This window comes from Pieris rapae, chromosome 12 (genome assembly GCF_905147795.1).
Source record: "Pieris rapae chromosome 12, ilPieRapa1.1, whole genome shotgun sequence".
Taxonomy (NCBI): domain Eukaryota; kingdom Metazoa; phylum Arthropoda; class Insecta; order Lepidoptera; family Pieridae; genus Pieris; species Pieris rapae.
The window spans coordinates 3,758,699-3,783,929 of NC_059520.1; the positions used below are offsets into that span (position 1 = coordinate 3,758,699).

The 25,231-nt window shown below is 33.6% G+C and overlaps 1 protein-coding gene across 15 annotated transcripts in view; it reads right to left on the reverse strand.

Annotated features, from left to right (window-relative positions):
* LOC111001176 (TLD domain-containing protein 2) overlaps window positions 1-25,231 on the reverse strand; it is an 89,079-nt gene that overhangs the window by 30,043 nt on the left and 33,805 nt on the right. For 6 of the 15 annotated variants that reach the window (XM_022270927.2, XM_022270926.2, XM_045630290.1 and 3 more), the window contains exons 2-7: window positions 23,151-23,790; window positions 11,341-11,403; window positions 10,855-10,952; window positions 4,989-5,050; window positions 4,226-4,361; window positions 83-175 (exon numbers count right to left, since the gene is read on the reverse strand). In XM_022270927.2, the coding sequence (XP_022126619.2) occupies window positions 83-175; window positions 4,226-4,361; window positions 4,989-5,050; window positions 10,855-10,952; window positions 11,341-11,403; window positions 23,151-23,689 (991 nt within the window). In that variant the 5' untranslated portion in view covers window positions 23,690-23,790. Of the gene's footprint in view, window positions 1-82; window positions 176-242; window positions 416-4,225; window positions 4,362-4,988; window positions 5,051-10,854; window positions 10,953-11,340; window positions 11,404-23,150; window positions 23,797-25,231 lie in introns of those variants that run through there. The other 9 variants (XM_022270932.2, XM_022270933.2, XM_045630289.1 and 6 more) reach the window with 5 other exon arrangements.

The window sequence follows — 25,231 nt, forward strand, 5'->3', positions numbered from 1 at the left end:
TTGGATCCTAATTATCTCGCTATTATTTAGTTTCGCATAATTACTTTTTACGTAATTAACAATTAATTGACAATTCCAGTACCTTTCTCCTGCGCTGGTTCGCTCGATGCCCCTTGAGTGGATTCCAACGTGTTATCGCCGCTTTCTGAAGGGCCATCAGACTCCTTATCGCCATCTGAAGACACATAACCAACAATTATTCAGTGTGCACTGAAATTTACACCATTTCCCACCATACACACCATGGTACCAGCGTTTCAGAAATTCAAATTGGAACATTCTTCAAATATCAATGGTATTATCGAGCGATAAAGTCCATATCGTCAACGTAGTTTTAAATGGAACAACGATTAATTGATAATACGCGCGACGCTGGCGCGTTTACAGGCGAACTCCGCCACGACGCAACTGTTTCAACAGCTTACAAATTGAAAAAAAAAAAAGGTCGACGTCACGCGAACCAATGCCTACAAAGTTTTATCTGATTAGATTCGCTGCAAAATTATCTTTTTTTGTTTAAATTTTTATCTCGTCAAAACGAGTTGCATTGTTGCAGCGACCATGACCTACAGCGTACGTTAATAACTCAACACTGACCATTATGGTGTCTTGCTGGAATTTTATCGACGCGGAAAATTTCACGTAGCATGCCATTTAATTGTGATTTAAAACTTGTTAAGGAGGTTTTAACATTTTAAAACTAATTTACAACTGATAAGCGGTGACGACTTACGTAAGCTACATAAAACTGTTACTAGCTAATGTATACATTAAATATACAATTCTGTTTGTCTTGCAGTGTAGTGTAGACTCAGTTTCCGCACTTAGGTGAACATTTGGTTTATTATGCCTTAATCATTGGCTAATTGAGCCAGCCTAGCTCCTTCCAAAACCTCAAAACTTTCCTGGGCACTTCGCTGGCTTCACGGAGCGATGCTCTGAGAATTTCTGATCGTTTGGAAGCCTGTGGCCACATGATAAAAGGGGTCGGTCACGCCAAGAACCGCTATAACGCGAACTATTTATTATAATTAACTCAACAGATTTTGAATGCGGGAATCGTATTTTCAACGTGCGATATATTTCAAAATTAATACGCACAGGAAAATGTGCCATTTATGATGTAAACATCCGCTTGGAACAAGGACAATTATTTAAAGTGGCGAAAAACGGAAATTAAAGCATAAATCCGTGATTAACAAATTTTATGGTATAAATAATAAATAGCTGGCAGCTTCAAATAGATACAATTCTTGGAATCTCAAGTTATTTTCATATAAGTCGCAGAGATTTTTGTGAGGTACCCTCCCGCTACGCACTGCTTTGACCTCAAGTGTACGTGGGATTCGCTATTTTTTATTATCCCTAAAATCCTCCGGCTCACCTCCGAAACGAGACATGGTAACAGTGTAGCCTTGTCCGCATCCCATAAATAGCAGATCTGTCGTATCTCTCATAATTATTAAGTAAATATACTAATTTGCATTTTTTTACCATACAAGCTTAAATTTTAGTCATTGCTTGATCCAATTATTAAGAATATCTCATATACACTTTTATTTAGCAACAATCATGCTTTTTAAATATGAAACACTCTGAACAAATAATTACGGAGTCATTTTGACTTTGTACAAAATTGTGTAATTAAACACAATTCATTTAATTGTTAGTTTGCGCAATTACGACAAAAATTCAAATGTCTGAAATCTATCTAATACGCTAAATAATGTAAAGCCAAACATAACTTTAACATCATATTTTCTTCAAGTGTAATTTCAAATTCATTTTGAAAAATTTCGGTGTAAAAAGTATTCCAGAATAAACAATTTATATGTCTGTATACATCATAGATACTATATATAGATAGTAGGATTAAAGTATAAAAATCATTTTGTAATATCTAATCTATCTCTGTAATATATATTTTGTATTATATCTACACCATAATATAGTAATAGCAACAGCAACGTTTACAAGATAAAAATACTGGAACGTCGTTCATTACGAAGAAAAATCAACCGAATTCAAAATCGGAACCACAATCATTTAGCAAACCATATCAATACCGATCAATGTCGATATGAAAAACCAAGTGCGCATAATTATTATTAATTGCACTAAAAACTTCCGCTTCAGTTTATTTATGAAGGCAAACATCTGTTTTTGTCAAGGGTATGGACAGTTACACTTTCTCGAATGGAATTATATTATGCATTACAAATGACTCACAGCTCAATAAAATGCTCCTTGGATAGTTAAAACATCCAAAATCATGCGCATGCGAAATGACTTGTAAGATTTCGACTAGAGCAATATCGTGATTCTAAGTTCTAATGTAAGAATGATAAATTTAGGGTCCTTCAAGAAAAGACCGTACCCATACTTAAAAGGCCGGCGACGCACTTGTGAGGCTTCTCGCAATGTGAGTGTCCATGGGCGGTATCACTTAACATTAGGAAGCCTCCTGTCCCCTGTCTGATATATAAAAAAATTTTTTTGTTCAAAATTAACACAAGTTAAATTCAGTTAGAATTTAACTTGTGTTAATGCAGTAATTATTTACATTGAAAAGTTTGATTATTAATTGAATCATGGGCAGCGAAATGTATTAGACAAATAATTTTCTAGAAACGACGTGAAAGCTATAGCAATTTTCACTATAGCTACTTGTGAAGGCCACTTACGTAAATGGGTTTCTTGTTTGAATCGTCACGGTTTAGTAAAACGACAGTTTGTCACGATTGGTCAACGGCCCTATGAAGATAAAATTCTGCGCACACGCAGGCAACGATATTCTGTCAAATGACATTAATTAAAATAGTGAATAATGCGTCATACTTGTTTTAATTGTAATTGTTGATAAAAACTAAGGTAACTTTCAATAATTAAAAAAACGTATTTTAAACGAATTGGGTTTCGAATAGAATCTCACCATATTCTACTGATTTTTCCTGATCACAAAAGAATGCTCATTGGCCAGAAAATTTGCGCTGATGAATAGGTAGTCGCCGACAGTAAAGCCTCTTTTGAAGAACAACAAACCATACAGTAACAATGGTATCGATTTTTTTATGAAAACGATGTATATATATATTGAATAATGAAATCAAATTCTTTCAAAAGAAATTGAACGAATCGGTTCGTTTTATATAAGCAATTGATTGAACAAAAATGATACTGTGTACGATTATATCTCAATTAGATAACGACGCTGATTTGATTACAGAATCTATTTTGGTAAATTATTAATATTACTGTAGTTGTTTTTTTTTTCGAAATAGCGTTATGAATATTTAAGTTCAAACTCTAGTAATTTGAAAATCCTCTACCTAATGGAACAGTGTATGGAAATCGATGATTTTTTCAAAGTAGTTATTTATTAGATCAAAGAGATATAGTACTTATACAGCCTGGAGTGCATTTAATTAGGATATTAACTATAACACCGAATAACTTATTTCTAAATTAATCTAATTTAATACCCTAAAGTATTTTAGAATGAACTTGAGTCAATTATAAATCCTAGAGAAACTAGTGAGCAATGTTTATCTTTAAATATAACAGGCGCAAATACTACAGCAGCATCGAAATGTCTATACTATGCAGGATGTACCATCTACCGTAGTGTTGCCATATACATTTTATCAATTGCATATTTCGGTAATAAAATAAATACATCGCCGGTAATCCAAAACACAGGGGCTCCCAAGTATGGCTACGAGCCCTAGATCAATTTTGTCACAACCATATTTTCATGAATAAAATATAAATTACTATTACAAAAAAATCGATTTATCGGTGAAAATTAAAGGTTTTTAATGACTATGTTTAAGACCCGAATAATACAATATACAATAGTATTGTGTAAAATGTATAAAAACGGTCTTTTAATTAGTTATGAGGGTAAAAATATAAGAAGCTTGTTAAATATAGTATATATTTTTTCAGTATAAAAAAAAAACAATATACTTGTATGCTGTGACACTTTGTAGCATTTTTATTGCTTTTATGATTTATAGTCCTTGATATATGTTAAAACTTGAACCGTTTAAGGTCACTCATTCAACGTTCTGGAATCTTTAACATTTGCTCGTTTTTAATAGACAAATTGTACGGAAATTAAGTCTATGGGAGTTTAGACAAATTAAATATTTTTGTATATTAAGAAGGCACTCATCTGTGCCTTGTCTTTAAAAATAAAGGTTTTCTAGTTTTTTGTAAATACCTTTTCTTTTGTCCGGGACGAGAAGTGTTTGTCCTGGGAAGATGAATTGCGTGGCCAGTCGATTAAGTTTGGTCAGCTCGGAGGGCGTGGTGTCGAAGCGAGCAGCCAATGACGTCAGAGTGTCCCGGTCACGAACCTGACGCAGATAAAATTGCATTTCAAAAAATCCCTACATTTAATAACATAAGTGGAAAAAATTAGAACAAAATCATCATATTTATCATAAGCAAATCAGCTTAAATTAAATTTGTTACTTTTCAATTTTACTCACAAACTAAATCAGAGAAAATATTTAAGCGACTCCATTTGTCGTTTTTGTTAGAGGCTTAAGAAGGACAAATCAAGGACGAAGCTCTTTAAATGCTCCAAATGCTTTTAAAGTTTATTATTAAATTGAATAGAGAATCAATCAGTTTGCAAACTAAAAGCTGTAATGAAAACAAAAATTCAAACATTAATGTGTTTTGTTATATGATAAGAAGCATGTGAAAAATCTATAAACACTCCCACAATATGAATACGCAAAACAACGACACGGGAAAGGAACATATTCCTTACGCCACAAACAATTCTTACAAATTAACATTTTAAATGTTATTAATTAAATTTGTCTGTGGGCTTTATGAGACTTATATGAACGCCTGAAAGTCAGCAATATATTCATAAACTCTATGTTAAATCACATAGTTTAACTGTCGACCTTAAAATCAGATATGTATAGCTTAATACAAAGACTATAAAACAAATACAATTAAACGCTTACCGTGTACGTCATAGTCTTAATAGGGGGCGGGGGTGGTAGCCTCTTGGCCTGCTCATCCTCGTCTGAAAAGATTTATGCATTTTATTTACATGAGAAAAACTCGTTGACATTTAACATGATTATATAAAGCGTGAAATATCACAATAGTGATTAAGGACTTAATTATAAACGTATATACTTTCGTCACCTTATTATATAGGTTTTAGTTTAGTTAAACACCTGTGCTAGATTCCTTATAAAACCACCATTAAAAATAATTTAACACAACACCAAGTCCATACCTTCATCCATCATTAATCTGTGCTTCACAAATTAAATTCATAAATCACACCGTTTTCACGTGAATTACATTTTAAACAAAGGGCACCGCGGGACGTTAACCATCAATTTGGGGTTGAATTGATAAATGCGTGTTTGTGTGAATTCGTGAAACTGGCTTTGACAGAGAAATCAATAGCTGAACTTGACTGTTTCGCTCAAGATACGTCGCTCACTGCGAGCTGGGAGGCTACGTCAGTAATCCCATTATCCACTTACTTTTTAGCCAACATAGGAATTGTTGTAGTGTTGCAAGGTCGCTATTCTTTAGTGATTAAATTATTTACTAGCAGGTATATACACATTGCAAACACTATACAAAAATCAATTTAATCAGAAAATGGTTAGATAGAGATAGAAAATAGTAGGACCTTTTTGTGGATATTTTATTTATTTTTTAGAAACTTTAGGTCAATAACAGAGTTGTTTGTAACTTACGTATGATTCAGTTCAATAAAAATCCACATGGTAACCTTCACTTCACTAACGTCAAACGAATTTGTATGAAAATGGTGTATACAACATACAAATTCCTATAGCGTAGGACACACCTATGCCTGATAAAAAGGAATTTAGTGTCCAGCCCCAGGTGTAGGAACTATATGCCAAAAGCAACGAATGCTCTTAGTATAGAACAGTTTAACTCGATAAGTGCAAGTCATTTGTTTTTCTCAAAACACAACAAATAATAATTATTAGTTCTCCGAGACGACACTTAGGTGAGTCTTCTTTCCGTTTATCCACAATATAATTAAGTGCCATTTCGAGATGTTTTTGAGGAGAAACTTCTTTAGGCGTATGAGGGTAAAAAATTTATAGATGAAAGGCAATAATAATAAATATTAGCATCACCAAGATGCCTAGACCAGGGGGCAACGCGCTGAAGGCTCATCTGTCATTAAATGATACCGTAACACGTGGACACTCAATGCGATAGATTCGTTGATGATAGATACCGAAAACAATATGCAACATTCAAAAATCATGGTCATCTTAATATTCTGTCATGAAGCCGTAATGCAAAACATTGCCATCAAATTTTATTATGTACCCGTTTACAAGACTCGTCGGTCGTTTAACGATATCATATTATACGTGCGTTTAACGCCGATATGTAGCTGCAGATGTTGACGCAAAAAGCGAGCAACAGTGAACAGAGATGGTGTCAATGCCATGTGTGTGCGGAAATATGATTTTTCATACTCCCATCGTACAACCCTTTTTGGATCTGGGCCTTTGTATCTGTTTAATTTATCTTTTTATAGACACTGGTCAGCCTTCAGTGCCTTGTGCCGTCCAGTTTTGTGTCTAAGTCATGCCCACTCACGATGTTTTCTTACGAACTAAGTGAGGAGCGTGCATAGAACAAGGCATACAAGAAAATAGACTATACTAATTTTACACACATACATAAATTATATTATAAGAGAAAAAATGACAAACTAGCAAAGAAAAAATACAGACAAAGAGGCCTGATGTTATGGAAACTTAAATCTAATTAAAACCGTAATGAACAAAAGTAATAAACGATAACAAGGAAGATTTTTGTGAAATATATCAATATTTTTATTAAAATTAGTAATTTCATTGTAAGAGATAAGAAAAGCGAGATAAGCGACCCGTAGCTCCGTATAAAAGATTTATTTCTTCCTGACCTCAGGGTCAAGAATCGCCATCGAGTAACCAGTGGACTATTTTCATCGGAATTCTGCGTTTTCATTCATCTATATTAAAAATTTCCGACTATTTTGAAACAATATTAAGCACACCACAACTTGTGAGAGTGAAATAAATTTGTTTACAAAATTAATCCCTAAACGAATGAGTTCACAGAGATTGCAAGCACATTAAGTGCAGAGTAATAAAACGCAGTAGCGATGCGATTAATATTTTGGCAAACTTCCAGCAGTGCAACAGAGAAACGCTTATGCACCTTTATGTGATCATCAAGTTTTGGAAAAAGTACCAAATATATTCAAAGAATAATTTGCGACCTTTATTGCAAAACACACCGCATAATAGTGTACAGTAAACAACAAACGTAAGGAAGTTTTCTTATTCTACAACTATTGTACGTCCGTAAATTTTTGATTAATATATTTTATCTAAGAACAAAATACAAGTTTAAGGGCCTGTTTCACAATGTATGGATAAAGTCCCAAATAGCTATGCAACACATAAATTATTCGAAAGATAAAAGTTCCGAATAATATACTTCGCGTTTCATGGCGAATAGCGCTATCTGACAGTCGTGAAACGCAAAAATACTGTTTATCCTACCAATAATAAATAGCTTATTGAAGTGAAACTTCTTTAGAATCGTTGTGATTTCAAACCGGATGCAACGGAAAAGCGACAGTAAAAAGAGACAGAAACATTAATTCATATGATTTAACGTGGGAGAAAATGAGATAGATAAACTTCTTTAGAATCGTCGTGATTTCAAACCGGATGCAGCGGTAAAGAGAGACAGAAACATCAATTCATAAGATTTATTGTAACATGGGAGAAAATGGGATAGGAGGCATTATACAGACTCTTTTTACTGCCGCTTTTTAATTTTATCGAATGTCAAGCTTTCGATATTTTAGATTTTGCCAAATTAAAGATTGATATTAAATCTATAAATTACAATTTATCAATAAAATATACGGTTTTAAAGAAAAAGTTTATTACATTTAGATAGTGAAAAAAGTCTAATTTATATATGATTAATTATAAAAATTTTGTGTTTGAAGGTTTCACTTCTACCACGTGTGAATTCCACACATGTTTTTTTTTTTTGGAACTTATCCGGGCATTGTGAAACAGGCCCTTAACGTGACAAGCATTTATAGACAAATATCACGGCAAAAATACTAAGCAAAATTCTTATGAAATATTTGAAGAATCGTAATAGATTCTGTTAAAAGAGACATACATCTATCTTGTTAAAGAACAGAAATAAACATTAAAATTGTATAAAAAACCGTCATAATTAAAGACAACTCGTTTTTGCTTAGAAAATATTGCCAACGCTATTAAACTAGTTGTCACTGCGCAGCAAAACAGTAGTACCCATAAATAACACTCATTTAAGTGTTTTCATTTACACATTGGCGACTAGAATTAATTTTCAGTTGACCCTAGTTCTGATTATTTTTTTTATGTGGCGATATGTCCTTCCTATACAGTGCTATAAAACGTGCTTTATTCATGTATATTATAAAATAAATACTAAAACAAATAATAATAGAGAAAAATATTACTTTACGATGGCGAAAGGAATATAATAAAATTTAATGTTGATTTCAACATATCACTTCGACAAATTGAAGTTAAATGTCATGGGATTTTGACATACTGGATACAGTTAGCTCAAAGTCTTAAATTGTCAACATTTTTTCAGTTGTATATTTCGATTAATGGAACTGTGTTGAGAAAAGCGAAGTCGGGCGGTTTACCTATACAATAATGTAATTAAGATGAATGACGTCAGCTGTCTGGAATACGCGACTCATAAATCATCTCCGTATATTGATAATTAAAACAAATCTGCTGTAACAGATGTTAAAATGAAATAATTCACTGGTTTACCACTTTTAAATCAATGTAGTTTTAAGACCTGTAAATATCCACAGTGTAATTTTATAGCAGTCTTATTTTATACGATTGCAATGTTAGTCGTTACGGGTCCTGTCAATTTATGGGGATGCTATCTAGATATGTTTATATCTCCCGGTAGAATCCGACAGCGACCCCGGAGCCTCTGTAGGCTTTGATGGAACTTCTCGAGGTGGTTTTAGTGGGCATTGATCACCCAATCTCTGAATAACACAGATTTTGGTGTGGGTTGAGTCCCACATACCCCTGCATCGTTTTAGGGCATGCGCAAATACATTTTCACCTCGAATATAAAAAAAAGGTGTGTTTATATTATAATATTACTTGTTTTTTTATATATCAGAGATCTCCCAGTGCGCGGCTGACTTATTAGGAATGAATACTCTTTTTTCTTTAAGGACGAAGAAGTTCTTCAGAAAATTGACATATCCACGAGCTATGTTTCGGGTAAACCTGATTATAAAAATCTCTAAATGACATATAAATTTATAACTACATATATAAAATTTTTATACCAAAATGAAAGTCTTTACCCCAATGCATCCGCCCACAACTGTTATTGTACAATTCGTGTTATTCGAAGTTTAAAATAACGAAAACAAAAAATAAAGAATGATTAATTACAAGCGTCCGTAAGGTTTTGACGAGAGCTTATTCACAGTTTCGTTAATCACAAACACAATACAATTTTAATTGTAAAGCTTGTTCTTGAACATTAAAACCACTTTTGTTTTGAAAAACCACACTAATTAAACTGGTACGGTTCATATCTTAAAATGTTAAGCTAGTAATTGTAGGTAATTTTGTGTTATAGCTTTAAAATTTTTGCATCAGAGGACTTGCAGAAGGGCCTTGTTAAAGTCGCGCAGAAAAAAGCTTTAAATTTGAATACCTTGTTAAGAGGTCAGATGCTGAGATATATTAGAAATTACTAAAAATAAACCGGGATCGTATCGCTTGTCTGTGATTCGACTAAGGATTCATCCATGAAACGCGACATCATGATTTTTTCTGCATTCTCAACCTCCTGGTTTTTAGATTAAATTAAAATATCCCTAAATTTCAGTACTATAGTTAAAATAACATTGTTTATATTATTATTATATTTGAATTCAATATTATATATAATTCTCGATGTCCCACCGACTAAAGGCCTCCTCCTAATTTTCTACTATCCTACTGTTTTCCAATATTTCCTGTCTATCGCATTTTTGTTATTTAGATTAAGTATTTTAAATTGAAATAATTGTGATAATTAAGTAATTAATAATAAATATGTGGACTATTAGACAATTCCTATCAACAAAGCCAGAATCATCATCATCTATTAAATTAGTATTTACTATGGCTCCAAAGTAATTATGAACTGTTACGAAAAAACCATAATTTTATTACTCTTAACCAAATAAACCATAAAACCGTCGGTTGTCTTATGTAAATATTTTGGACGAATTTATTAATATAGTTTACGTTATCTGCCGGATACTTGTTTTAATGAGTGGCATATTTATTTAGAAGACTGTGCCAGAATCCGCTCCGCGCCGAGATAACAAGCTCCAGTGACATTGATATGAATAAATAAGAATTTCCCTACGATCCATTTATAAACAACATGTTGGGGCCGTTCCGGTTCGGTTCTGAATACATTCAAAATTACAATTTTACATTTTCTAAGAAGCCTATATGGCTTATTGACTATCTTTTCATGCTTTAGAGTGCATAACCTGGATGCTGTGAGTGAGACGTCGGCGAAATAAAATTCAATTCGAGTGGGAAATCTGATATGGCTGAACTAAATATAAATAAGAAAGGATTTCTGAATTGTTTATTGTTTTTGAGTTTATAATGAAACGCTTTCCTGATTTCAGCCAATCATGGTAGGAAAGCAACCAATTCAACAAAAATATTCTTTATATACCTATTTTAAGTGTATAATTAAAAATACCTTTCTGTACAGCATCAAATCGACTCTCAACCTTCGATCGCAGGGAATCCAGGTCGAAGGGCGGCGCGAAGCCATGGTCCACAGATCGGCTCTTGGACCTGAAAACAAATTTAATTCTATATTTAAAACTGTCCTTAAATAACCTAAATAAACCGGAATAATCGAATCAGTTCCATTATACGGAACTTCAGTTGCAATAAATTTTAAGATATTCGTATTCTTTTAAATAGTTTTTTTTTTTCAAATTAGCCATAAATATTCTTAATTACTATTTTAACTATGTCTTCCTTTGATAGCTCATGTCTGAGGGTCGTCAACAAGAAAACATTTCGACCGGTCAATTTTTTAATTTATTTATTTATTTATAAATACACTATGTTTTCACTAGCTAAAGTACTAATGCACATAGTTTAATTCATAACAGACAACAACCTACATATAAAAATATTGGACTATTTGTATGGTATTTATATGTAAGGCACATACCTTTTGTATGACTGATCAATACTTTCAGCGCTCCTGGACAGCTGCTGAGACGCCCTTCTAGACCTGCATGCAACAAAACACGAGCTAAACACAAGCAGTGCATGCATACTACAAATGTCACTTAGATTGTGCAAAAAATCTAATACTTCTAATAATTTAATAAGTTCTTGTCTCATTGTTTCTTGTGAACCAGAATAAATTATCAACATAGATTATATTTATCTAAGTAACATTTAGTAAGTGATGACTAATTAGCTTGCAACAATTTACATTTAATTACAAGTATACGTACAAGTTGTTACACTAAGTACTCAACTGTCTCCCCTATTCGAACAAAATTAATCATTCTTTTTATATATTTACTGAAGCATGTCAGTTCTTTCAAAGTAAATCAATCAAATTTGACAAATAAATGTTGAAGGTAATTAGTTTAATTTATTTAAATAAGGGGACATATATTTTATACGCTATGTCCTAATATGATAAAGTTTGAAATGACGTTTTGTATAGGGTTAAGAATTAACCAATGAAGTGTAAGGTCAGTTGATAAGCGATTCCCAATGACAATATATTTAAACCCTTGTAAAAAAATCATTGAATCCAAAATTTTAAAATTATAATTACCAAACAATTTTATAACACAGCCTCACAAAACAATATTTAAATAAAATGAGCTGCAGACAGCACATATTAGAAACTGATCATTAGATTGAGAAATACATTAAATTTATGATTGTACACGTGATTTAAACAAGAGATAACAAACCCTAAGGCCTTGACCAGGTCCAGCTTATTGACCAATTAAAGAAGACCTACGATATATTGTTTACGTCAATCAGAAATGAATTCTACGCGATTAATAAGAGCTCTTGTTACATTGGGAGCCACGTGAGATAAACACGGGTGGATGAAAAGCGCATTTGACCCCGAGTTAAATGCACTATTAACGATTATAGCAAGGTCCAAAAACATATTCATGATTAATAGTTTGTCTTAAAATAATTGCTAAATTAATCATGTCCAAATATCCGCCGAGGTTGTGATTGCAAAATGTTTCATACTTGCACGGGCAACGGTAAACCTAGAGCAAAATTATATACCCAAACCGACTCCATGAACAATTCTATATTTATTTATTTATTAACATTGCAAAAACATAATACAGTTTAAATAATTACATAAAAAGGAGGGCAACTGGCGGCCTTAACGCTTTCGAGCGATCTCTCCCAGGCGACCACTATGAAAAAAATATACAAATATAGGCATAAACAATAAATTCTATGCAGAAGCTTCTGAGAGAACATAACTAAAACAAGCGGCAAAGGAATTCTTTTAATATAATAAGAAACATTAAAACATTACACAATAATCAACTTCCACAACTTGTCTCTAAAAATCAATCATATATCTGTCATTAATGCAGCATTCGTAAGAATGTCGAATTTCGTTCGATCATTTTTTTCTGACATAATTTGCGTATATTAAGTTACTCACTCACAATAATTATCTTAACTGCTTATTTAAAAAAAAATTTAAATTGTTTCAGTAGATCCAAACATAACCCAACAACCTCCCAAATTTGATAATATTACTTCATAAAAGTACTTAAAAGATTTAAGTTAAAAAATGCTTAGTTAAATATATTCTCATAATAACAGAAGACGTAATGGTCGATTGATGCTTACACTACATAAGAGAGAACTGTCCTAGAGGTTAAGCGTGCGACACTGCACTCCGAGGTCGGACTTTCAACGGATATCGTTATCTAAGTACAATTAACACGTTAAAGGTATTCATTTCTCGCTTCCTCCAGAAGTGCCTCTTCAAGCCCTTAATTATCGTGGTGAGCCTGCCCGTTAGCTTCAAGATAATCCTCATTAGTTCATGCACCAACTGTTTCATGATAATTTATAAATCTAATAGGCAAGTAGGTGATCAGCCTCCAGTGCCTGACACACGTCGTCGACTTTTTGGGTCTAAGAGAAGTTGGTTTCCTCACGATATTTTCCTTAACCGTTCGAGCAAATGTTAAATGCGCTCATAGAAAGAAAGTCCATTGGTGCACAGCCCGGGATCGAATCGAAATCGATCGAATTTTAAACACACATTCCACTGCTCTAGCAAGCTGTATAGGTAGATTGCGAGAAAACTCGCAGATCATCGACAACTAATGGACGGAAATTTCTTACGGAAACGGATCTTAAAGGCTACGAGTGATATCGTGTCACTGAATTATTATTATTAATAAGTAGTAATAGTTTTCCTTACACTTTCGCATTCAGCGGCCGCCATGACCGCCAAACAAGTTCTACAGGTCTTTACCGTACAATTTATACGTTACGTCAGCTATTTATATACTCTTTCTTGTAAGTACTCAATTGACAAGTAAAAACCATGCAAGACATAATGAGCTTATTTCTGAGCCTATGAAGGACAGACGGACAGGTTTCGCACAAAGAAAACTGCAAAATAAATTAAAATAATTTTCCCATATCTGCCCAAGATCTTTGAACAATATAAAAATGGATAACGTACATAAACAGCTATTATAATAATGTATGAGTGCCTAATAAATTGTTATAAATAGTCAGTTTTAAGAGCAAGTGCCGAGAAAAAATCATATTTTAAAATACATATATAAATTGTTTACATAATTACTTCATACGAAATAAATTACGTTAAACGTTTAACGTTCGTTACTTTACGTTCTTTGTTTTTAGCATTAAAAACTATCACTGGATAGTGTGGCAGCATAAATAATTTCATTACAGACATATATATCTGCATAATATAAAGAGAAGCAAACGAGCAGGCGGATCACTTTAAATCTTTTGCTTGTGGCCACATTCGACGCCTGGGGTTAGCGGGTCTGTTACCGACCCTTCATGAACGGAACGCTTTTTTCTTGAGTTAAATATTTCCTTCCTATATTTGCCTCACCCATACATGCTCCGTCTGATAAATTTTGCTAATATTCAGTAATTTGCTAAGGTTTCAGTATTATCATAAACTGCAATCCCAAAATAACATGACATATTGTTGTCAACTAATTTTTCGAGGGACAAAGAGATAAAAAAATACAGAGATAACTCTACTATCTTTGATGAATTTCACATACATATTAACGGAATCATCAAATAAGAAGCGTTAGCAAAAACATCCATTACCAACTCTAATATCAAAATGAAAACTAATGAAATTTTATATGTAAATGCCACATACCGACCGCATAATTGTCTTGTTATTACAAATATCTGTTTACATGTAAGATGATAGGCGCGGATAGCATAACTGCATATTAATGGCAGGTCCGATATAATACGAAACCAAGTTTCCTATTGCACTCCTGTATTAGTGTATACATCAATGAAATATGCCATTGTTTACGCTATTCCACGAGTAAACTTCATCAGAATATGCCATTAATTCATTGTTTGGGAACATTAGAATGCTAAGCATTGGATATTCAGGTACTAAGCGAGTAAAATGTTAGCGCATCGTAAATATTGGCGAACATAGAAATAAACCAAATAAATATGTGCTTTTTGAGACCACTTTAATTAAGTACCGAGCTAAGGGCTTCAGCGTTGGTTGGGTCTTATAGCTTTGTAAAGGCTATCGAAAGAGGCGAAAGAGATTTATGTACTACCTTCCACTTCTCGCTCTTATAAACATTCTATGCAGCGTTTTCCAATTGAACAACAATACCTCTAAGAAAAACTCAGGCATCAAAACGTTTTAATTTAGTGTAAGACTACTTATTTCGCAATAAATGTAATAAAATACCTTATATAATCTCCTTGTTAATAATAATTTTTAACTGTTTCAGAGCCGAGGTGCTGTTTTAAATAAAAAGCACATAATATACACTCTTATTATTGTGTGTGTATGAATAAAAACTATTTTATTATTTCTGTGGCGATATGTGATACGCCCTCCCGCAGCGCGACTGCTTTGAGTAAAAGAGTTTTGTGGGACTCGCTACTGTGCACACCCACTAAATCATCGAGACGGGACACGGTAACAGCGTAACCTTGTCCGCATCCCGCGGCCATTAACGATGTGAGATAGACCTTGACAAACAAACTCACATCGGCCCATTCGCCCTAGATTTAAAGCTGGAAATCGGGTCCAATGCTGAGCAGGATGCTGGCATCCCTTCTTTTTGACGCAACAACAATATCTCTAAAATATCCACGATTAAATATACCAGAACTTCAAGGTTTGAACTTTTTATGGAATGATCCTAGAGAGACAATGCAATAATTAAAAATCAATTGCATAAGAAATAAATTGACCAGTCTCACGCAATACTAAGAATAAGTAGAATAATACAATTTAAATAGTTCATATATCGAAGAGATAATACAAACTGTTTATTGTCTTGTTTATAATCAATTTATTTTAGTGTTAATTTTAATAATGATCTTTTCATAATTTCATTTGAATTATATCTATTTATAGCTGTATTTATAAACAGCGTGTTATTAAATTTTTAAAGCATCTTTTAACTTTGTGTGTCAGCTACATAGATGTTTTAATAAGAAATATTTATGTAGTAAGAAGATATTGCCGCCTCCAATATCGTCTATAAATTTTATGGAAGAGATCCGTATAATAAATGATAAATATTGTATCAATCATTATAAAGCAGTCCAAATATAAAACCCAACATTTTAAGTAGTAGCCGAATATTACTTAACGGTCAAATGTATAAATTTCATTATGAACATACTAATTTGCGTACACAATAATCGAGGCGGAACAAGTACGCCTTAACTTAAAATTAAAGCAATAAAACTAACATGATCATTGTGTAATCTATGCGAAAGTTAGTAGAGCAAGGTATTACAACAATTCTGTTGAAAGAGGCCAAGTTCACAGACATGAGAAGAAAAAAACTGTTTGTTACTTCTGTCGTGGAATGCCAATTCATCCTCTCCATATCAACACCTTAAGCTGCCTTCTGTCCCGCGCCAACAGTGAAACCAGCTGTTACCTAGGGGCCTTCAAGAAACGAGAGTACCATTCCATCAACAGTCATGGACCCGCAAACCCTCTGGTGTCCACGACGTTTAACACTCTTAAAAGTGACCCGACTGCTCATTTGCCTTTTGTCCCATAGAAAAGATACAACTTTTAAGTTGGCTAACCGTTGCACTACGTAATTTTTATTTTCAGTATACGGTATTTTCATTATGTGTAATAATAAAAATATAAGTATATGTATAAAATGCTTTGCTCTTTTATTTATTACACAACTCTTGCACATATGCAGTTCGCTCACCTTCCTTCATTATACTTTTTCTTATATTAGTAAGGATATCGCTCAATAGTGATAAGGCCGCTTGGTGCCATATGATTTAAACATTCTAAATTTTTGCAACGTGTCATATAAATAAAATCTACGGTCTGTAAAAATAACGACTGTTAATATAAGCCGAGTTAGTAAGCGTATTTAGTCTTTCTAGCATTGCTTAGATACAACAAGTGTTAATTTACAAATTAAAATAAACTTTGAGGTTATCAATTCGCGCGTTTAATGACGTATTCCGATATTTTAAAATACCGCAATGAGTTATATTTTCAGAGCACATTCGTATAACTGTAAACGATCCAAAATGCAACTTTTCAATTAAATAAGGTAGTGATGAATCAAACATCAATTCAAACGCTCCAAATACATAGTTATATTTTTTAACGGGTTAAAGTTATGTATTATTATAAACTTATAATTATTTAAACATAATTTAAATTTAAACGACGTTTCGCGTGCTTTACAGCGTGCGTGGTCACGTTGACTGAAGACAAAGATGTTAAATGTCAAAAAGTATCACAGCTGTAGAAAATGTTGTATTATCTGTATTTATTTCCCCAGAGTTGGTATCGACTGAAAGATGTAGGGTTTCTGCAGAAAGAATCTTTTAGTTAGTATAATATGTAGAATATTATTCAAATAACAACGAATTCATAACCTCCTGCTGTTTTAATTAGGTTAAAAGCGAGTACTCAATGTTTGAAAATAAATAAAACGCAATTGCACACATAAAATAGATCGCTATATACTTTCATCTCTGATCTTTCTTATAAGCAATATAATAAATAATCGACATACACATTATCCAACGGAACTATTTTCACCATACACGAGCACGAGTTGAAAGACACTAAATAGTCCGTTAAGCCTTTTCTTCGTGGCATATTCATAAAAAACACATTAACTCAGGAGTTTGAAAACTATACTGAATCGCATCAACTAACGAGGATAGATTTTTGTATTCGAATATCCTCATAACAAAAGCTTATAAGGAAAACCTAATGACATAAAACCAAACACAGATTATACACGTTATTGCACAAGAATCGTTGCCATGACAACGAAAGTTTTATTCTTAAACACCGTGCAAAAAGGTTCACGCCTTATTCAATATTTAAGTTCTTAACAAGAACGTGTACAAAATTACTTAAAACTAGATGTTCCGGTGAACTTCGTATCACCTACATATTATATTTGTAACATTTTTATTTTGCTTCTTGATGTGTTGGGTGTAGAAATATTATGAGGTGAAGAACATATTTCTTTTAGATTATTTAAACCATATCACTTAACATCAGGTGAGCCTCCTGCCCCTGTGCCCCCTGTTCTATAATAAAAAGAGATCGCACCTTATAATCGCTACTTAATTTCCAAAAAAAAACAGAAGATATCAAATATTTCCCAGCTAGTAACAGTTTTTATTAGCAAATTCAACTGTCGTTTTTAGGATTTTTCTTTAATTATTATTTATGTTTTCCACCAATTAAACCTTCCCTGAAATTCCACAAATATTATAAGATTTTCAACTTTTAGCAAGACTAACGATTGACGAACAGCATTACCGTTTTATGGAGACGGATTTTCGTTTTTAGACTTAAATCTAGACTGCGTTAGCCATGTATATAACGTCACGGCTAACATCATACGAAATCGTGATAACAGTAACTGATTAGACTTTAATTTTTTTATCATGAATGAGTGGCATTGACGAATGTCATGATGCTAGCTCATCCATCAGCCAGCTAATTGCGGAGCTTCGCAATTAGCCCCGTGTCGTCCGCAAACTCGCCCAATTGATGACATAGAGGAAATGAACTTCTATACGAGACGACGTAATATGTATTTCGTTTAATTCACCTATACGAAATCACGTTCTCCTCCAATGGCGCTTGCCACCGCTAACTAGGCTTTATCGTCCAATTTGGCTACATTTTGCATTTTTATTTTCTGGCCTCGGTCTCGAATTTCTATATCTATTCCTTGATCTTTTCTAATAGGCATGTAGGTGACCAACCTTCTGTGCCTGAGACACAACGTCGACTTTTTCAGACTAGACCCAGTTTCCTCACGATGTTTTTCTTCATCGTACGGGCACGTGTGAAATGTGCGCATAGACATAAAGCCCATCGGTGCACAACCGAGGTTGAACCTACGATCTCAGAGATCACGCACGCAGAATTCTAGGCCAACTCTACTCTGCTCCTGGCACATGTTCATCTAAATATATAATAAACACATTAATAAAAATCTATCATTTTTAAATTGCGTCAATCAAATCCAGGCAACGCAACAATAGAAACGTTTTCCTCATTTAAAATGAAGTCGCTATTAACAATCGATGACGCTTGTAATTGAAATGTTTCACTGACTAGGATTTCCGATTACTAATCGTGTATACCTTATAAAATGTCATATCATGACTTACGGTTAATGAAACCCGTGTGTGACTACTCACATAACGAGAACCAGAATGCGGCTGTCCTTGCTAGTTGTGACCACAGGCAAATGGGTCAATCCGCATTCGGAAGGAAGCATTTAAACTTGTAATATAAATAGCTTGCTAATGTTTCCGTTTCTTCATATGTAGCTTATTAAAGTAAATAAAATGATAGTCGTGTACACGTTATCTTCCGCAAATAAAACAGTTGGTAATAGAATCACGATTGCTTCATTGCAAATATAATTTTATTTACCTAATTACTTGTATTGTCTTAAATACTTCCTATACTGATAAAATCACGTGCCGTACAACTAGGCTTGAGCGGTGAAAGTGGATCGGTTACATAACTCTTCAATAAAAAAGTCTAATTAGAATATGTATAGATTTTTTTGGTATATATCAGTGGTCAATGCGGTCAGCAAAGCCGAAAGGGCAAGGCTAATGAAGATAATAATAAATTGTTCGGGTACAATTTAATTAAAGGTGCAGCAAGATATTTATTGCAAAGCTTGCAAAGAAAGGCCACAGTATCTTGTTACAAAGATTTGTTTGCTCTACTAGTTACACACTTTAACGCCGTAGGAAAGAGAACCGTTATTATTAATTCTATTGTTCATGACCCCGACTTCCGAGTGAAAGCGTTTTGTTAAAATTTCTTTCAAATCAAATCAAATCAAAAATCATTTAATCATGTAGGTAACACAATGTACACTGAACGTCAAAAAAGAAATACGTTAAATGCTTCTAATTTTACAGTTAGTGCCAATTCTCAAATCAAGGGCGTAGAACGAAAGAGATGAACTGACATTAAACTCTTTTCAATCACCAAGTAATAAATAATAATAAAATAAATTAAAAACAAAATTTTGTCCTCTATCATTGATCATTTTATCACAACCAAAAAGATGAACAAAATTTAGAAAGAAGGGTTCTATGGGTTCTATGTTCTATGAGAGATGTCAGGTCTGATTTAATAATGACACAAAATGAGCTACTACATAGATTACTAACTCATAATAATCCATTAGTTACTACTACACTCCTACATTAGGAACTATTCGTCAGTAAGAGAATACGCGAAGTGCGGCATTATGCCAAGTTCTGATAAACACGAAGAATTCTATTTTGTAAACAAGCAATTAGACTTGCACAATAACAATCATAACGCAAAACGAGCAAAAGATTTATGAAACGAATACAATTAATGTGTTAACGGAATACGTGACCCAGATAACGTAAATATCGTTTAAGTGAATCATGCGCCAGATCATCAATATTCAACAGGGGAAAGAATATTATTGCGTCACTATTAAATCACCCACCCTCGCAGCCTTTATTTGTACGATGGCATAATTTTTATTTTAAAGTTGAAATCAGGTAAAATTTGCGGCCAGAATTGGAATAGATACAGAAACAAACTTAGTTAAGAAAACGAAATTATCGTGTAGGAGATTTCTAGGTTAGTTTTTTTATTTTTGACTCCCAGATATAAAAAAGAAGGGTCTTTAAACAATATGGTACCAGTACACAAAGAGACAAAGGTGAATGTACGATTGCGGAAACAAGTGAGGCCATATTATGATGAAACCACTCCGTGACGCAGCTATAGGACCTACAGATACAATCGAATAACTGCAGCGCATGTACAACTATATAACTGGTTGATACGTAGAGTTCTCGCCTTATTTTCGATAGAAAGATTCCTCGAAGACTTTATGGCCCTGTTCGCGGTGACGGTGTTTGAGGTATTCGCTACGTTAATTATGGTGTAATGTTCTTGATTATAGCGAATACGTCAAACACTGTCACCGCAAAAAGGGACAACAATTCTTCGTGGAATCTTTCAATCGAATAGGAGGAATCTTTCAAAACATCGTCCAATTCATAAACTGCAACCGGCTCGAGTATTTGGGACATGTGCAGCGAATGGCGGATGACAGAACCCCGAGGCTCTTATTGAACTCGCCTGGTGACAAGAGAAAAAGCCAAAAAGCCGAGGCTGCCTTGGTGGCCTATAATTGCGCAGACTAAGGCCCACAAGGTATATCCATTGATAATGATGATAGTATGTAGTGTTATTGAAGAATTTAAAAAAAACAGTAGCGCCACAATATCGAGGTCCACTAAGCGTCTGCTTAATTTCTTAAAGACTTTGTTTAAATTAACTACAATCCAATGCAAACAAAGTATGTAATTACCTTTTCGCATTAACCTTAAACTGTACTAAAAATAATTAATTTAAAATTAATGTTACACAAAAACATAGATGAATTTTTGTTATCTCATACTTTAAAGTATGTTAATATATTATGTATTTATAAATCGAACCCTAGTTATTTGCGGAAATGAGTTTAGTATGTAGGCGTCGCTTTATGCAAATTGCGAGCAAATATAAGATTATTATACCCCTACGACCTTCACCGTGCTGAGTTATCCGGATTTAAATGTAATAAAATCAAAATATAGTTTCAAATACTTGAGAGTTAAAATAGCATTTATGCAACATAACACATAAAATTGTGAGATATATAAAGTCCCTGGACACGAGTAGGAAGTAGAGAAAAATTAAACAAAAAAAAACATAACACGTAAATACGAGAAGCACAGTAAAGATTCCTGTTAAAACTCATCCGTCAACGGTTTGTTGAAGTTTATAAAAATTGTCACAGTACACGCCCAACATTTATTTGAGAGAATAGACAATTCTTAACTACGTGTGAAGTATTAAAGAAATAAGCCAAAATAATTACTCCAATAAGTGTGAAACGAATCATTCGTTAAAAAGCTAAACACGTTTCAATCGATACTGTGAAAAGAAATCGTGAACGGTACAAAATGCTTTTTATAATATATTACGACGAAAATGCTAAACGAATTAGTACATAAAATTAGTGTATGTATATATTTACAATAACAATTTTATATAATAATTATCTAATGGTGTCAAATCTTTAAAAAGTGAATAGTTTAGTCAATGAATTCTTACGCAGATTAAAAATAATCATATCACAGTTAATTGAAGGTTGCATCATCTGTCATTTTAATATACGCAACCGAAATGAATATAGCTACTTATTAATTTAAATACTACCATAAATACCTGTCAATATACCCGATAATGTGTTTAATTTCCGTTCAATTGAGATCTACAAGATCATTGGTACCCGCCCACATTCCATGTAGCAAGGAAGCGAATGTCTCAATGTCATCTGACTCTCATACCATTAGAACCACTAGGATATATAACTTGACCTATTATTTGGCTCAAGTAGAATTATACGTTGATCATAATGATTATAATATGTATATCTTAAGTACGTGTAATCTATATCTTTTTTTCGATATTGTAGTTTAAAATCACGTAGAATCTATTAATATTTTCTTTATTTAAATGGGTGAAAAATGTTTAGCTATTTTTAAAAATCCAATTTAAAGGAAAGCAGATTCGCTGTTATAAATTTCGTCTACGTAAACATTATTTTTGCTTATATATTTAATAAATCATGAAATAAAAACAGTCGTTAGCGGTTACGTAAGTTCCTTCCATTTTTCGAAATGAGTAAGAACACATAACGCATTACTTACAACAATAGTATTCTAAAAGATATTTCGTTTCGCTTTGCAAGATACTCTATTGTGTTTTTTTTTCGGTTAAAATATTTTTTCACTAATTGTTTTTTTTAAACACCCTCACGCTATCGGCGGGGGGATCATCTGATCTAAAGTGAAAACCCCCATGGACACTCTCAATGCCAGAGGGCTCGCGAGTGCGTTGCCGGCCTTTTGAGATAGACATTTTAATACTTGTCACTAAGCAGAGACTAGGTCAAGGAAATCAAGTTTACATATGCATACTTCCATCCTAATTCCCTATTATTACTAAAAACAAATAGTTGCTCTTAAGAACAAACTGTTAAGACAGAATCCATTTTAAAATCTGTCAAAACAGAGTAAAGCAGACCAAATACATATATCGTTCAAATTATTTATATTAAACAGACATTAATACAGATTAACGACCAAATTTGACATTAAATCTAAAAAAAACTGTACCTGTGTTTGAGCATATTATCTGGCACAAAAACATTCCACCAAGATGGACGTTTTTGGCGAATGTATATCGTCTCGCCTTCCTCGTCTGTATCATTGCCACCCGACTTTCGTCTCTTTTTACGTTCGAGTTGCAATTTCGCTGCCCAGGATCGTCTCCGTCCTTTCTCACTGGGTCCGTAGCCGTCACCAACGGGCATGGCCAGGGAGGCACGACGGGGCATATCTGTTGGTGGTCCATCGAACTCGTTCAGCTTTCTATAACGCTCAGCAAATGTTGCATCCGAAGCTCTGCGTCTATTTGAAGCTGAGGGTTTTATGACATCCGTTTCGACAAAAGCCTCATCGTCATCTATATCACGATTGAAGGTTTCATCACTGAAGCGTCTAGGACCTTCATCGGCTGCTTCTTGTAAGCTGGCGAGAGGCAAACTGGGCCGATGTGTGCGCAGGCCGCGGGGCATTCGGTTCGAGCGGCCCTGCAGGCGAGCTAGGGCCAAGGGAACCGGGGATTCCGTTAGTGTCGGCTCACTAGCACTCATTATGAAAACTTTTGTCACTTACGTCACTTTACCACTCACTGGAAACTGGAGCACAAGCTCTATCCGTTTACAAAACACATTTTCACGTATAGGAAAGTCGTCTGCAAAATAATATAGCAAATTTTTCACTTTAATTACAAACGTTTCTGTGGCATTTCAACAATTGTAACAAGATTATTCGAAACTACCTTGACATTAGCCTTAATTGAGACCTTGTAACCTGGGACAATTGACAATATTGAAGTAGGAACAGGTTGGAATACGATATGTGTCTTTGTACTATGGATACCGTATACGATATATATATATCTATCAACACTACAATTTATTAACTTCACTTGTTTTTTTAGTTAAACATTTACGTTCAATGTTTAAAATACTTAAACACAAAATAGAAAACATTCATCAGTACAGCTATATTCAGTATCTTGTAAGTCATAGAACAAGAATAGATACCATACCATATAGGTATAAACAGGTGCAGCTTTCGTAACTAAATAGTCGTCATCGCGACTCGCACAGGGGAAAGTTGACTCGTATGTAATGTTAAATGATTAACTGTCTCTTACTAAACGGTTTATAATCTTTTACACATTTCATATGTCAGTTGTACTGAAGGACGTTTTGATATGGGGATAAAAAGAAAATGTATATATAACAGGTCCAAATTGCATATTCAACATTTGTAGATTTAAAATAAACGGGCGTTGTTATTATTATCGTCTTTATACATAATTCAACTGTACGTGTGTATGTCACTGAACTTTTCTCAAACGGCTAGACCAATTCGAATGATAATTTTTGTATGCGTTTGCGCGCTGGTTGGTAACTCACAAATCATCCGGGCAGATGGCACAGCAGTCGTTGTCTAGATTATATATACAGCATATAAACAGCTGGTATATATAAGTCTTCTGTGTATGTGTTCGTAATGAAACTCCTAAACGGCCGGACAGATTTTGATAAAAAAAAAATTACGTGTTAAAGTGAAGACGAGATTAGTTGACATTATAAGATATTTTTTTGTGAGGAATCGTGTGTAACGTGTGTAGTTTTATATAAGTATGTGTATTTTAAGGTAATAGTAATTTTACTATTACTTGCATCTACTATTACTAAGTAGTCAAAGCAAGACATAAAGTAAACAAAACGCTACAAAGGCGGGTCGCTGAGGTTGACGCCCAAACAGAACGCAAATGACGTGTAGATATTAATATTAACAACTATGACATGTGCTCGACTGAAATAGCTAGAAAAACAATCAGTTACGACTTATTCAGCCAAGGCCGTGCTTCAATTCAGTTTCATTAATTGTCACTCGTTGCGTAAAGCGCATTCATTAATATAAATATTATTTTTAATTACATGAAATAGAAAAATATCAGTCATAATCATGTGCTTTAATTAATGTCATAAACGTATAAATGGCGGAGAGTTTGTTGCCAGTTCTTCTCTTCCGTTCTACGCCCTGATTTGAAAACTGATAGTAAATGTATAATTAGAAGTATATTTCTTTTTTTACGTTCATATGTGTACATTGTG